Here is an 11,690-nt window from a genome sequence, read left to right as displayed (position 1 = left end):
AGCTGAGCAAAGAGGAACAAGGTGCGGTTACCAGCTAAGCAAAGAGGAACAATGGTGCGGCGCTCACCAGCCGAAGAGCGGGGCGATGGGCCCGAGGCCGAAGGGCTGGGAGTCGTGGACGTCGGGCTCCTGAGCCTCCTGAGGCTCTTCGGCGACCGTGCCGTCTCTCACGGGGTCCATGGGAAGAGGGTTCTCGGGGACCTCGGGAGGCTCGCCCTGGGCCGGCTGCATGGGGTTCTTAGGCGCCTGGTCGGCGGGCTGCATGGGGTTCTCAGGCGCCTGGTCGGCGGGCTGTGCGGGGTTGTCGAGAGGCTGGCCCTGGGCGGGCTGGATGTCGTCGAGGGTGCCGGGAACGTTGTTGTTACCACCCATGCTGGAGGGATTGTTGTCGCCCATCGCCTCGACCTGGCGGCGGTGCTTGCGCTTCCATGTCGGCGGGCGGGCAGTGCGCTTCCAGAGCGGAGGGCCAAAGGCTTCGGCTCTCGGGACTGGGCTAGCCGCTTGCTTCAGTGCGGGGTCGGGAACCGCGCCTGGGGTTAGATGGAAAAGGTACAGTAGAGGGTGACGCACCGGCCATAATGGCCAGAATGAGGATTGCGGCGAGGAGCATTGTGGGTAGTGTAAGATGGTCAAAGAATGTCTGTGAGTGGGACGAGGGTGAGAGAGTGGTGCTGGCGCCGTCACGCTCGTGGGGCGCTTTATAATGCGGCTCTGATGGGCGAGGCGGCACCACCGGCTGCTACTACTGGCCTGGCCTCGCGGCCGAGTAGTCAACGTCGAGCTCGAGGGCAGGGGTAACCCGTGCTGAGACTCTGCAGATCAAGTGGCACTACGCCCCGCACGTCCCTTTACTGCACGTTCCTTCCATCTTGCCAATGCGTTGGTATCCATGATACAAATCTCTAACGACCCCTTACAATCGTCTAGATCAAGCCATCCATCGACGGCCGCGTCTCGAGGACCAACAGTTCCTTTGCGAGCTTGTCGACGTCGACGCTGGACTCGGCATACCCAATAAGCTTGTGCCACTTGGCCAGCAGCTCGTCGTCGCTAAGCGTGTTTCCCGGATCACCCTTTGGCGTCTCCATAAACTTGTCAAAGGTACGCCCGTCCTTCATCGTGACCTTGACAAGGGCGGTCCACTTTGCGGGGTACGCGCCATCGACCTTGGGGTCGAGGTACATGTGTACTTTCTTCTGGAATGCGCGGACGGCGGGATCCTCGAGCCTCGCATCCGAGAAGTCTGCGAGCTGGGCACTGCGGCCATTCGCAATTGTACCCAACACGAAGCCCATGCTGAACTTGGACTGGTGGACAGACGCAGCGCCCTCTGCAGGACCCAGAACGTCGAGGGCGCTCTGGTGTACGCCGCAGTCGACGCGAGCTATGTCGTCTGGAGACAGGTTGTTCTCGGTGAGAATGTCCAGCAAAGCGTCGGCGGACGGGTGCGTGTGTCGGCACGAGGCGTGGAACTTGAAACTCGTCGCGTCGACCTCGTAAAGCCCATCGAAGGGAAGGACCGAGGCGTCCGGTGTACCCTTGGACATTCCTGCAAACAATCCCTGTGGACCGAGGAGGATATCGTGTGCACCAGTAACCCCGTGTTTGGCGAGGAAGGCCGACTGGACACCAGTTCCGGCCGCATGCGCACAATGAACCTGTTTACTGTCCGCGGCCGTTGCGAGGAACTGCCACAGTCCTGCCGCTTGGGTCCCAGCACTCCCCAACGCATCGAGCGTCTTTTCCGCATCCAGGCCCAGAATCCTAGCCGTCGCAGCAGCAGCACCAAGCGTTCCGGCAGTAGCGGTCGAGTGGAAAATACGATAATGTTCCCGTCCCAAGAGACGCCCCACACGACACGCAACCTCATACCCAACAATACTTGCTGCGATAAACTCGGCTCCCGATGCGCCCTTATTCTGCGCGGCAGCCCACGCGGCTGGGAAAACAACCGTGGCAGGATGGACTACACTGGCATTATGCAGGTCGTCTTGCTCGACAACATGACCCGCTCCAGCATTGATGTATGCTGCCCAGTAAGGGGGCCGTTTGTCGCCAACAAAGGTCGAGCATGCACCAGTTGCTGCGCCGCCCGTCTCGTCGGCGACGGCCTTGAGGCCGTCGATTGTGCGATAGCCGGCACCGGCAAAGGCGCAGAAGACCCAGTCGGCGAAGAGGCGTTTAGTCTTGTCTACCGTGGATTGGGGGATGTCGCTGAACTTGAGGCGGACGGCCCAGTCGACGAGCTTGCGTGTTTCGGCGACGGTCATTTCGTTGGTTGCGTTGGTCATGGTTGAGATGGAGGATGAGGAGGACGAGGATAAGTAGTTGGCAGTGGGGTGGGTGGTCATGTTGGTATGGTTGCCGGGATGCCGAATGCCGAGGTGTCGGAGTTGAGCGGCAGTTGGGCGGAGCTGCTCGGAACATCCGATCGGGATGGCATGGACGCTCAGCATCTTGAGGCTCCAACCTCGCACAATCAGCTTGCAAGTGGTCGCCTGTGCCTCATGCATAGCAGCTGCGTGATCTGTCCATCCGCTATCGTCTATAACTTGGCCTCGCGCTGTTCGCAGCATCCCCAGCGCCAGAACCACTCGGCCACACGCTTGACCATCTCGGGCGTCACGACATGTCCCATCCCGTCCTGCACATATACCTCGAGGTTGCCCGTCTCGCCGCGGATGCGTACGAATTCGTCCTTGGCCACGCGGACGGGGATAGTCTCGTCGATCGCGCCGTGGAGACTCAGGATCTTCTTGTTGGTGTATGAGCCTGGAGCGGCCTGGAGCTCAAACGCGTTCCGGACCGTACTGGGGATAATGTTGAGAGGGTCGTCGGGTGGCGGGACGCGGAATTGGCGTGTGAGGATACCAGCAAGATACTCGGGGGGGATGGAGACGATGGGCGCGCCAATTCGGATGCGGGGGTCTGGTGTCAGCGTGGGCGCGAGAGAGCCGCCGAGTTAGAGAAGAAACATACCGTCCCGCAACATGCGCCAGGTCAAGTGTCCTGTTGTCAGTTTCCATTGCGGCTGTCAACTCACCGCCGAGCGACACGCCCGTGTACATCCATTCCTCGATACGGCGCTCGTCCCGCGGCCAGAGGTAAGATGCGAGACTGTCCATCACGAGCTCAAAGTCCTGTACACCGCCGACTGTGGTCAGCGTGGTCCTCGCATCACAGTACCAAGTGTAGCGTGAGCCTGCGATCTGGTGTCAGTCCCAACAGCATGATATCTACATACAGTCGGAGAGGGTTATTAGCGAACACGAGTCCGTTCGGGTTCCTCCGCCTTGCGCCGTGGTTACGGTGGTCCTGTTGTCAACTTGATGTTGAAAAGCAGCGTGGTTTATCGCACCAGGGTGACGACAATCATGTCTCGCAACACCTTGCGTCCGCCCTCCTTATCAAGACGCCGCGCTTCTCCCAACACGCCATACGCCATCTGTTCCATGTGCATCGCCTTGTTAGCCCACCCGTGTGAGAGGCACGCGACGGCGATTGGACGCTTCGAGTCCTTGATCTCCTCGAGGCCATAGACGAAGACGTCCATGTCCACAATTGTCACGACCGTCTTGGACGCCGGTGCGTGTCCGAGGTGCAAGTTGGAAAAGTCCATTACATGGGCTGGGTCGAGGTTGCGCGCCTGGCGCGCGTCGCGCGGTGCTGTATTGGCCATGGTTAGTTGAGTTTGTTAGTGTTGGTGGTTTGTGACGGCGAGGTAGATGTAGGTGGTCGCACGGTCGGTGATGACCGGTGCGGGGTGGGGAAGGAGGAAGCCGGTTACTTATCCTGGCCGAAATGAGCCGAATACCGAGACCATCAACAATCCAACCATCAGTTGCTTGTGCATCGCGAGGTCCGTCAAGGCAGGGGCGTAGTTCTGGACCATGTATGATGGGAGATGTGCATGGCGAGTGTTATCAGGTTGAGTAGTGTTGGACCGCAATCAAGGCTACAGTAGCCGGATCGGATCAGGGTGGCAACGCATTGCAAGTGGTTTCAAACTCGCGTTCTCTGTTTTTAGTTGCAGAGTAGCACAGTCCACCGTGAACCTCTCCTCGGTGATGTCAATGAACAGACGAACCGAACCGTTCTCCAGCTTTCAGCGTGAGTCTTGCGGTGTGCTCTGGGAGCGCTGTTGCAAGAGTTAAATACACCACTCCAGCTGGTATCAGGCTTTCTCAGCGCGCAATCTGACACGCGTATCGGACTAGTCGACTTGGAGGACTTTGGAGGGGCCAACAACAAGCCCGGCCAGGCCTCTGGGCCTCTGGTCGAAGGTACTTGACGCTTTGGCAGCAATCCGCCAGTAATAGCAATATCATGGCGGAATGACATCAGTCACCCCCACCCAGTCCGATCATCTCGTCTCCAACATGCCTCTGCCTCGGTTCGAGACTTGCGCCATCCGACTCGGACGGCCTGCTTTGTTCCTTACATCTCCGCCATCAAACGCGCTATAACTAGCTTGGCTAGATATCCACGACTGCCCATCTTCCCCTCCTTCCCCTCCTTCACTGCATGCCCAAACCACCGCCCGCCCACGCCCACGCCCACGCCACCATGTCCAACACCACGGTTGTCGACGACAGCCCACTCGGCCTCTCCACCGCCACCCTCAGCGCCGGCATCCTCGGCGCACTCCTCTTCGCCCTCGTCCTCTACCGCGCACGCAAGGCTGGACCCACAAAGGTCGCCGTCGAGCACAAAGTACCTGAACCTGAGATCCAGTCGCTTGACGGCTTCGACTGGACCACGGCCCGTCGTAACGTGTTCCGGCCCTTCAAGCCCATCTACCATATCACCATGGGTGTGTTTGTCCTTGCTCTCCCTGCTTCCACACGTTCAAATTGAACATTCCCCCTTGCTCTCTTTCATCCGCCTCTGCACTCCATTCCCAACATGGGCCCCCTTCTACCCCGCCTTCGTTACGCGCCCATCACCCGCGGGTACGAGGTATGGCCACCTTGATTTTCCTGCCGTTTATCCATTTCGGAGTTGCCGCTCGGCATGAGCCGAAGTTTCCCGACTGCGTTGATGGTGGTGAGCTCGAGGCGCGTTGGGGGCATCTTCGTGTTGTGTATGCTGCTGGAAGAGGAAGGGAGGCCATCAGCCAGCGCCAGCGGTGAACCCCTCAGACTTGACACGCCGCGGTGGACCCCTCAGACTTGACTCGCCACTTCCGCACGGACCAATCTAACCTCAGCGCTCACTGGCGTGAAGCCCTCCGAGCTCATCACTGTTGACGAGGACTACACAAAGCGTGTCGCCGAGCGGAGGCGCCTCTATGCATTGCACGGAAACAAGGTGCACGGGGTGATCCCCGATGGGCGGGGTGCTGCGGCCGTGCGTGAACTGTACACGTACCTGCTGCACGACCACCTCCCGCGCCGCTTCCCGACAATGTTCAAGCTCTCCCCCGACGGCAAGGAGTTTACAAACGTCGCGACTGGCAAGGTGCTCCTAACCACTGTACCCGTGACTGGTGACTTGGCAGAGGATGACAGGGCTGCTGAAGCTGCGCTGGTCGGCCTCGGCGAGACGATTGAGGAGGACCTCTTCTTCCTCCAAAAGGTGGGGGACACCCACCAGTGCGTGGCGTTCTCGTGCTGTTTCCCGAGTGGCTTTGACCCGAGCGAGAAGCTTGGCCTTGGGCTGTCTGCGATCCACGACCCTGTACCAAACTACGAGCGCATCGGGCCTAGCATGGAGCGCTTCTTCTCCAAGATGGAAGTCGGCAAGCCCTTCCGCCGCCTCAACGTGAGTACCGACGGAGATAATTAGCTGAGGCCAGTGGTCGGTCCAGACCCACAACGAACTGTACAACAATGGCAGCAATCACATCCACGAGGACGAGGACATTAGCAACCTCCAGGCCAAAGTCGACATTAACACAACAAACCTCCGCGTCGAGATGCAGACGCTGACCCGGTTGCCAAAGACGAACGCATTGCTGTTCAGCTTCAAGACGTACCTCACCCCCATGACCGAGGTCAAGGCTGAGGGGTGCGGGGAGGTGTTTGCGGACGCGATTGAAGGCTTGGCTAAGGGCAACGCTCCGGGGATGTGGCGATACAAGGCCGCGATCCGTTGGGGCCCGCCCGTGTGTCAGTATCTTCGCTCCTAGAGGTGACAAGCTGAGGACAAGGGGCATTCAGCAGTAGTTCTGTAGATTGCTTCGTAGCAGTGCATTCATGGACGAGCTGACGCATTGCCACGGGCTCATTGCTAGTCGAGATGTTGTGGAGGTGCAAGGCCGTGGGCCACGTGATTGTGGACAAGTGCTACAGTAGAGTTGGATTCAACCGGGCCGGACATGACCGGCACGTCATTCCCCCAACAGCCATCACAACTTGCAACTTGCTCTATCCTCATCCACTTGGCTATGCCCGACCTCTCCGCCCCGCTCCCGACATACGCAGACGTCCAGTCGGCGGCATCCCGCCTGGCTGGCGTAGCGCACCGCACCCCTGTCCTAACCTCCACCACGATGAACGAATCCCTCGGCGCAAGCCTCTACTTTAAATGCGAAAACTACCAGCGCATGGGCGCCTTCAAGTTCCGCGGCGCGTACAACGCCCTTTCCCGCTTCTCTCCCTCCCAAACGGCTGCCGGTGTACTGGCCTACTCGTCTGGCAACCACGCACAAGCCATTGCACTCTCCGCACGCCTCCTCGGTATGCCAGCCGTGATTGTCATGCCCAAGGACGCGCCGGCAGCCAAGCTCGCCGCGACTCGGGGCTACGGAGCACAAGTGGTCCTCTACGACAGGTTCACTGAAGACCGAGAGGCCATTGCTTCCCGTCTCGCCCACGAGAGGGGACTGACCCTCATCCCACCCTATAACCACCCGCACGTCATGGCCGGCCAGGGGACAGCTGTCGCCGAGCTATTGGAGGACGTGCCGGACCTCGATGTCATTTTCGTGCCTCTCGGTGGAGGAGGTTTGTTGTCTGGTTCGTTACTGGCCGCCAAATCCCTCGCCCCAAATTGTGCGGTTTATGGCGTCGAGCCAGAGGCCGGCAACGATTTCCAGCAGTCTCTTCGGACAGGCAAAATTGTCAAGATCGAGACGCCAAAGACTATCGCCGACGGAGCGCAGACCCAGGCCGCTGGCGATCTCACTTTCGCCGTCGTGCGCGACCATGTTACGGACATTGTCACTGCTACGGATGAGCAGCTTGTCGACGCGCTCCGGTTCTACGCTGAGCGCATGAAGATGGTCGTAGAGCCCACGGGCGCGCTGTCGCTGGCAGCGGCGCAGAATGCCGGCATCGATATCAAGGGCAAGAAGGTCGGGATCTTGATTAGCGGCGGCAACGTCGATATCGCAAAGTACGGCGAGCTGCTCAGCCGGGGCCTGTAGCACTCCTCTCGCCCCTTGTACATTAGATCATGCATCGCCTACTGACGCCCTGACCCCACGTCACGTCCTAAAGGCGCTCGCGGAGGTACTCAACGACCTTGTCCATCGAGACCTCCTCGCCGTTGTCGGTTCCGGCCGCACGCTCAACACCCTGCTCCTTGATGCGCACGATGCCGTTCGCGAGCTCGTTGGGTGCAAGGATAGCCACGAAGCGTACCTGGTCCGCGTCGGCCTGCGACCACTGCGCCGGCGCCTTGGGCTTGGCCTTGTACATGAACTCGGCCTAAAGTCAGCTCCCACCCGCTGTAAGACGCACCTTGATGCCCGCGTCCCAGAGCTTCTTGGCAAACTTCATGCGCTCAGGCAGCAACCCCCCGCCGAGTGCCATGATGTACACGTCCGTCTCCTTGGACCGGGGCTTTGCCTCCTGCGCGCGACGCCTGGCCTCGAGGATTGCGTACACACGCTCAACACCGATCGAAACACCCACGCACGGCACCTTTTCGCGCTTGGATCCTGCCGCCTCGGCAAACATGTTGACGAGGTTGTCGTACCGCCCACCAGCAGCGATCGAGCCCACACCCACAGCGCTCTCGTCGACACCGTCCTCGTTGACCGTCTTGTCAGCCTTCTTGCCCTTCTTCTCCTTCTTGTCCTGCACTGCCGGGGCATCGTCCACCACAGGCGGTGCCGAGAGCTCCGTGACCGCCTCGTAGATGATGCCAGTGTAGTAGTCGAGGCCGCGTGCCAGCGACATGTCGAACGACATCTTGTCGGTGACACCGAAGCAGTCAAGGTAGTCGAAGAGGATCGCCATGTCGGCGAGACCCTCCTTGGCCGACTTGACGCCGTTGAGCGCCTCGTCCGCCTGCAGCTTGTTGAGAACCTCGCGGCCCTTGCCTGTTGTCAGCTAAGGGACCAGCCACCTTTGCTCACCCTTGAGGCCAACGTACTGGCCGATGCGGTCAGCCACAGCCTCGTCGAGCCCCTTCTCGGCGGTCATCTCCTTCTTCACGTCAGCCCACGGGAGCTTGTCGAGCTTGTCGACAGCCGACGAGATCATGCGCGTCTTCTCGGCAGGCACGCCCGCGAGCTCAAAGATACCGTCGAGGATCTTGCGGTGGTTGAGCTTGATGGTGTACTCGCCAATCTCCAAGGCGTCGAGAGCCTCGCACAGGATGTACAGAATCTCGGCGTCGGGGACCATTGCGTCGTACGTGCCAGCAATGTCAAAGTCGCACTGGTAGAACTCGCGCATGCGGCCCTTGGACATGACCGGCTGGTCGCGGCGGTACACCTTGGCAATGTGGTAGCGCTTGATGTTGGTGAGGCCGTTCATCGCGACGTAACGCGCAAAGGGGACCGTGAGGTCGTAGCGGAGCGAGCACAGCTCGCCGCCCTGGTCCTGCAGGTCGTAGATGAGCTTCGAGTCCTCGCCGTACTTGCCAGCAAGGATCTCCTTGAGCTCAAAGACGGGGGTGTCGATCGTCTCGCCACCGTGCTTGGAAAAGATGCGCTCCAGCGACGCAAAGATCTTCTTGCGTAGAAGAGCAGCCGCCGGCTTGTGATCGATGGTACCCTTGGGCACTTTGAGCTGGAACCCGGAGCCCTCCTTCTTCTCCTTGGACTGCTGGGCCTTGAGCGCCTTCATCTCTTCGACCTCCTTGGACGCATCCTTCTTAGCGACCTTGAGCTCCTTGATCTTGGCCTGGAGCGCCAGGATCTTCGCGTCGACTTCCGCCATGTTCGACCTTAATGTGGTAGCGTGGAAGTTCTGGATGTAGAGTGGAGAAACTTTTGGAATAGAACGAAGGCAAACGGCTGTCCTGGCAGTTCGCACTAGCATACGCTCTTTATGGGAAGAGCTGTTGAGAGAGTCGTTGAAGAGAAGTCGTTGGTTGTGATAGAAATCGACTCTGATCTTTGCTCATCTCGCCATCATCATCATCCAAAAAGTCGCGAGGTTTTGAGATACTGACCGAATTTGGTCCCGCCTTCGGCCAGTCTGGCAAAAGTGTCACCAGTAGACGACAGCTGACGGAGCACCTTGTTGCCATCGCTCTCTCTCTCCCACAACCATGGCTGCTCTCCGGACAGACATCGTGAGTAAAAGTACTCGTAAAAGTCGGCTAACTCCAGCGAAAGACCTTTCCCGGGACGGACGAGGTCGTCATCAACTACATCGCAGGCCTGGTGGACGATGTCGACGAGGATGTCGACGACATTGTCGACCAGACACGCGGTATGCTCCAGGAGGGCCCGTCGAGCAGCGACAACAAGGTGCTGAACGACTTTATGGACCGCCTCGTGCAGTACCTCGACTCGCAGAGCTCGAAGCGCGTACGCAAGGCCGCGACCGCGACCAAGCTCGCGAGCTCGGTGCAGATGCGCTCGCAGCAGATGTCGGCGACGATTGCAATGAGCGGCCGCGTCGACCTCGACTCGGTGAACAAGGGGCAGGCGTCGCGTGTCGACCTCAACAAGCTCGCCAAGGCCGAGGCCAAGCTCAAGGCCAAGCTCGAGAAGCGCAGCAAGCGCTCGCTGTACGAGGGCTCCAAGCTTATCGACAAGCTCCAGCAGCAGCAGAGCTACGAGGAGATGTTCATGAAGGTCAACCCTCTCGACTTATCCGGCGCCGCCAAGGGCAAGTCCAAGGACATTCACCTCACCAACATCGACGTCAGCTTCGCCAGCAACCGCATTCTCAACGGCGCTACACTCAACATGTCGTACGGACGGCGCTACGGTCTCATCGGTCGCAACGGTGTGGGCAAGTCTACATTGCTGCGGCACATTGCGCTACGTGAGGTTGCGATCCCGACTCACATCTCTATCCTGTACGTTGAGCAGGAGATTATCGGCGACGGCACAAAGGCCATCGACTCGGTACTCAAGGCCGACGTGTGGCGCCACAAGCTCATCACGGACGAGAAGGAGATCAACGCCAAGCTCGAGCACATGGAGAAGAACCCGATTCCGAACGAGGCACCAGAAGGCGACAAGATTGCCGCGGAGCGCGAGAAGGACGAGCTCGCAGCGCGCCTCGGCGAGATCCAGCAGAACCTCATCGACATGGAGGCCGACAATGGACCGACCCGCGCCGGCCACCTGCTCGCGGGTCTCGGCTTCTCGGAGGCCGACCAGCAGAGGCCCACGAGCTCGTTCTCTGGTGGTTGGCGTATGCGTCTCGCGCTCGCGCGTGCGCTGTTTGTCAAACCTGACCTGCTCATGCTCGACGAGCCGTCTAACATGTTGGACCTCAACGCCATTGCATGGTTGGAAGACTACCTCCAGACGTGGCCCGGCACCATCCTTGTTGTCTCGCACGACCGCTCGTTCCTCGACGCCGTCGCGACCGACATTGTGCACCAACACTCTCAGCGCCTCGACTACTACAAGGGCAACTTCTCGCAGTTCCACGCCACCAAGATGGACCGCGCGCTGCAGCAGAGGAAGGAGTACGAGGCCCAGCTCGCGTATCGTCAGCACCTGCAGGCATACATCGACCGGTGGCGCTACAACGCCAACCGCGCGCCTCAGGCGCAGAGCCGTATCAAGATCCTCGAAAAGCTGCCCGAACTCGAGCCGCCCGAGGAGGAGGACCAGAGCGAGAAGTTCAAGTTCCCCGAGCCGGAGAAGATCTCACCGCCACTGCTGCAGCTCGACGAGGCCGAATTCGGTTACACTCCAGACAAGCAGATCCTCAAGGGCGTCAACTTTGACGTGCAGATGGACTCTCGCATTGCCGTCATTGGCCCGAACGGTGCCGGCAAGTCGACGCTCATCAAGCTTCTCACCGGTGTTATCCAGCCGAACAAGGGCTCGCAAAACATCAACGCTCGCGTGCGTATCGGCTACTTCACCCAGCACCACATGGACCAGCTCGACGTCACCATGACGCCTGTCGCGTTCCTGCAGCATAGGTTCCCAGGCCAGACTGAGCAGGAGTACCGCGCGCACCTGGGCGCGTTCGGCATCACCGGCCTGACTGGTCTGCAGAAGATGGAGACGCTGTCCGGTGGTCAAAAGTCGCGTGTCGCCTTCGCAGTGCTCGCGTTCACCCGCCCGCATATCCTGCTTCTCGACGAGCCGACTAACCACCTCGACGCTGAGGGTCTCGACGGTCTCGCGGCCGCCGTCAACGCGTTCAAGGGCGGATGCATCATTATCTCGCACGACTCGACATTCATCCACAACGTTGCGGCACAGCTGTACGTGTGCGCCAACGGCCGCGTCGACAAGTTCAACGGCGACGTTACAGACTACAAGCGCCTTATTGTCGAGGAGATCAAGCACAAGAATAGCCCATAGTTTACTGCAT

The 11,690-nt window shown here is 59.8% G+C and overlaps 7 protein-coding genes across 7 annotated transcripts; 3 read left to right on the top strand and 4 right to left on the bottom strand.

Annotated features, from left to right (window-relative positions):
• Positions 1-63: 63 nt before the first annotated feature.
• On the bottom strand, positions 64-610 carry CcaverHIS019_0507440 (uncharacterized protein; the record flags this gene model as incomplete). Its single annotated transcript, XM_060601937.1, has 2 exons — positions 64-530; positions 571-610. The coding sequence occupies 2 exons, from the start codon at positions 608-610 to the stop codon at positions 64-66; spliced, it is 507 nt and encodes a 168-aa protein (XP_060458381.1).
• A 313-nt stretch (positions 611-923) lies between these two features.
• CcaverHIS019_0507430 (uncharacterized protein) lies at positions 924-2,291 on the bottom strand (the record flags this gene model as incomplete). The annotated part of the gene is made up of 1 exon (XM_060601936.1): positions 924-2,291. One exon carries the CDS (start codon positions 2,289-2,291, stop codon positions 924-926), a length of 1,368 nt encoding a protein of 455 aa, XP_060458380.1.
• A 254-nt stretch (positions 2,292-2,545) lies between these two features.
• Positions 2,546-3,679, bottom strand: CcaverHIS019_0507420 (uncharacterized protein; the record flags this gene model as incomplete). The annotated part of the gene is made up of 6 exons (XM_060601935.1): positions 2,546-2,928; positions 2,980-3,009; positions 3,044-3,154; positions 3,187-3,209; positions 3,245-3,315; positions 3,359-3,679. The coding sequence occupies 6 exons, from the start codon at positions 3,677-3,679 to the stop codon at positions 2,546-2,548; spliced, it is 939 nt and encodes a 312-aa protein (XP_060458379.1).
• An 887-nt stretch (positions 3,680-4,566) lies between these two features.
• CcaverHIS019_0507410 (uncharacterized protein) lies at positions 4,567-6,130 on the top strand (the record flags this gene model as incomplete). Its single annotated transcript, XM_060601934.1, has 3 exons — positions 4,567-4,813; positions 5,210-5,763; positions 5,798-6,130. The coding sequence occupies 3 exons, from the start codon at positions 4,567-4,569 to the stop codon at positions 6,128-6,130; spliced, it is 1,134 nt and encodes a 377-aa protein (XP_060458378.1).
• Positions 6,131-6,388: 258 nt separating this feature from the next.
• tdcB (uncharacterized protein) lies at positions 6,389-7,369 on the top strand (the record flags this gene model as incomplete). Its single annotated transcript, XM_060601932.1, has 1 exon — positions 6,389-7,369. The coding sequence occupies one exon, from the start codon at positions 6,389-6,391 to the stop codon at positions 7,367-7,369; it is 981 nt and encodes a 326-aa protein (XP_060458377.1).
• A 67-nt stretch (positions 7,370-7,436) lies between these two features.
• HTS1 (uncharacterized protein) lies at positions 7,437-9,113 on the bottom strand (the record flags this gene model as incomplete). The annotated part of the gene is made up of 3 exons (XM_060601931.1): positions 7,437-7,652; positions 7,686-8,269; positions 8,306-9,113. 3 exons carry the CDS (start codon positions 9,111-9,113, stop codon positions 7,437-7,439), a joined length of 1,608 nt encoding a protein of 535 aa, XP_060458376.1.
• A 334-nt stretch (positions 9,114-9,447) lies between these two features.
• CcaverHIS019_0507380 (uncharacterized protein) lies at positions 9,448-11,680 on the top strand (the record flags this gene model as incomplete). Its single annotated transcript, XM_060601930.1, has 2 exons — positions 9,448-9,471; positions 9,509-11,680. The coding sequence occupies 2 exons, from the start codon at positions 9,448-9,450 to the stop codon at positions 11,678-11,680; spliced, it is 2,196 nt and encodes a 731-aa protein (XP_060458375.1).
• Between the last annotated feature and the right edge of the window lie 10 nt (positions 11,681-11,690).

This window comes from Cutaneotrichosporon cavernicola (assembly GCF_030864355.1).
Source record: "Cutaneotrichosporon cavernicola HIS019 DNA, chromosome: 5".
In the NCBI taxonomy this organism is placed as follows: Eukaryota; Fungi; Basidiomycota; class Tremellomycetes; order Trichosporonales; family Trichosporonaceae; genus Cutaneotrichosporon; species Cutaneotrichosporon cavernicola.
The sequence above is the reverse complement of the archived record's forward strand: the minus strand, read 5'-3'. Positions and strand labels throughout refer to the sequence as shown.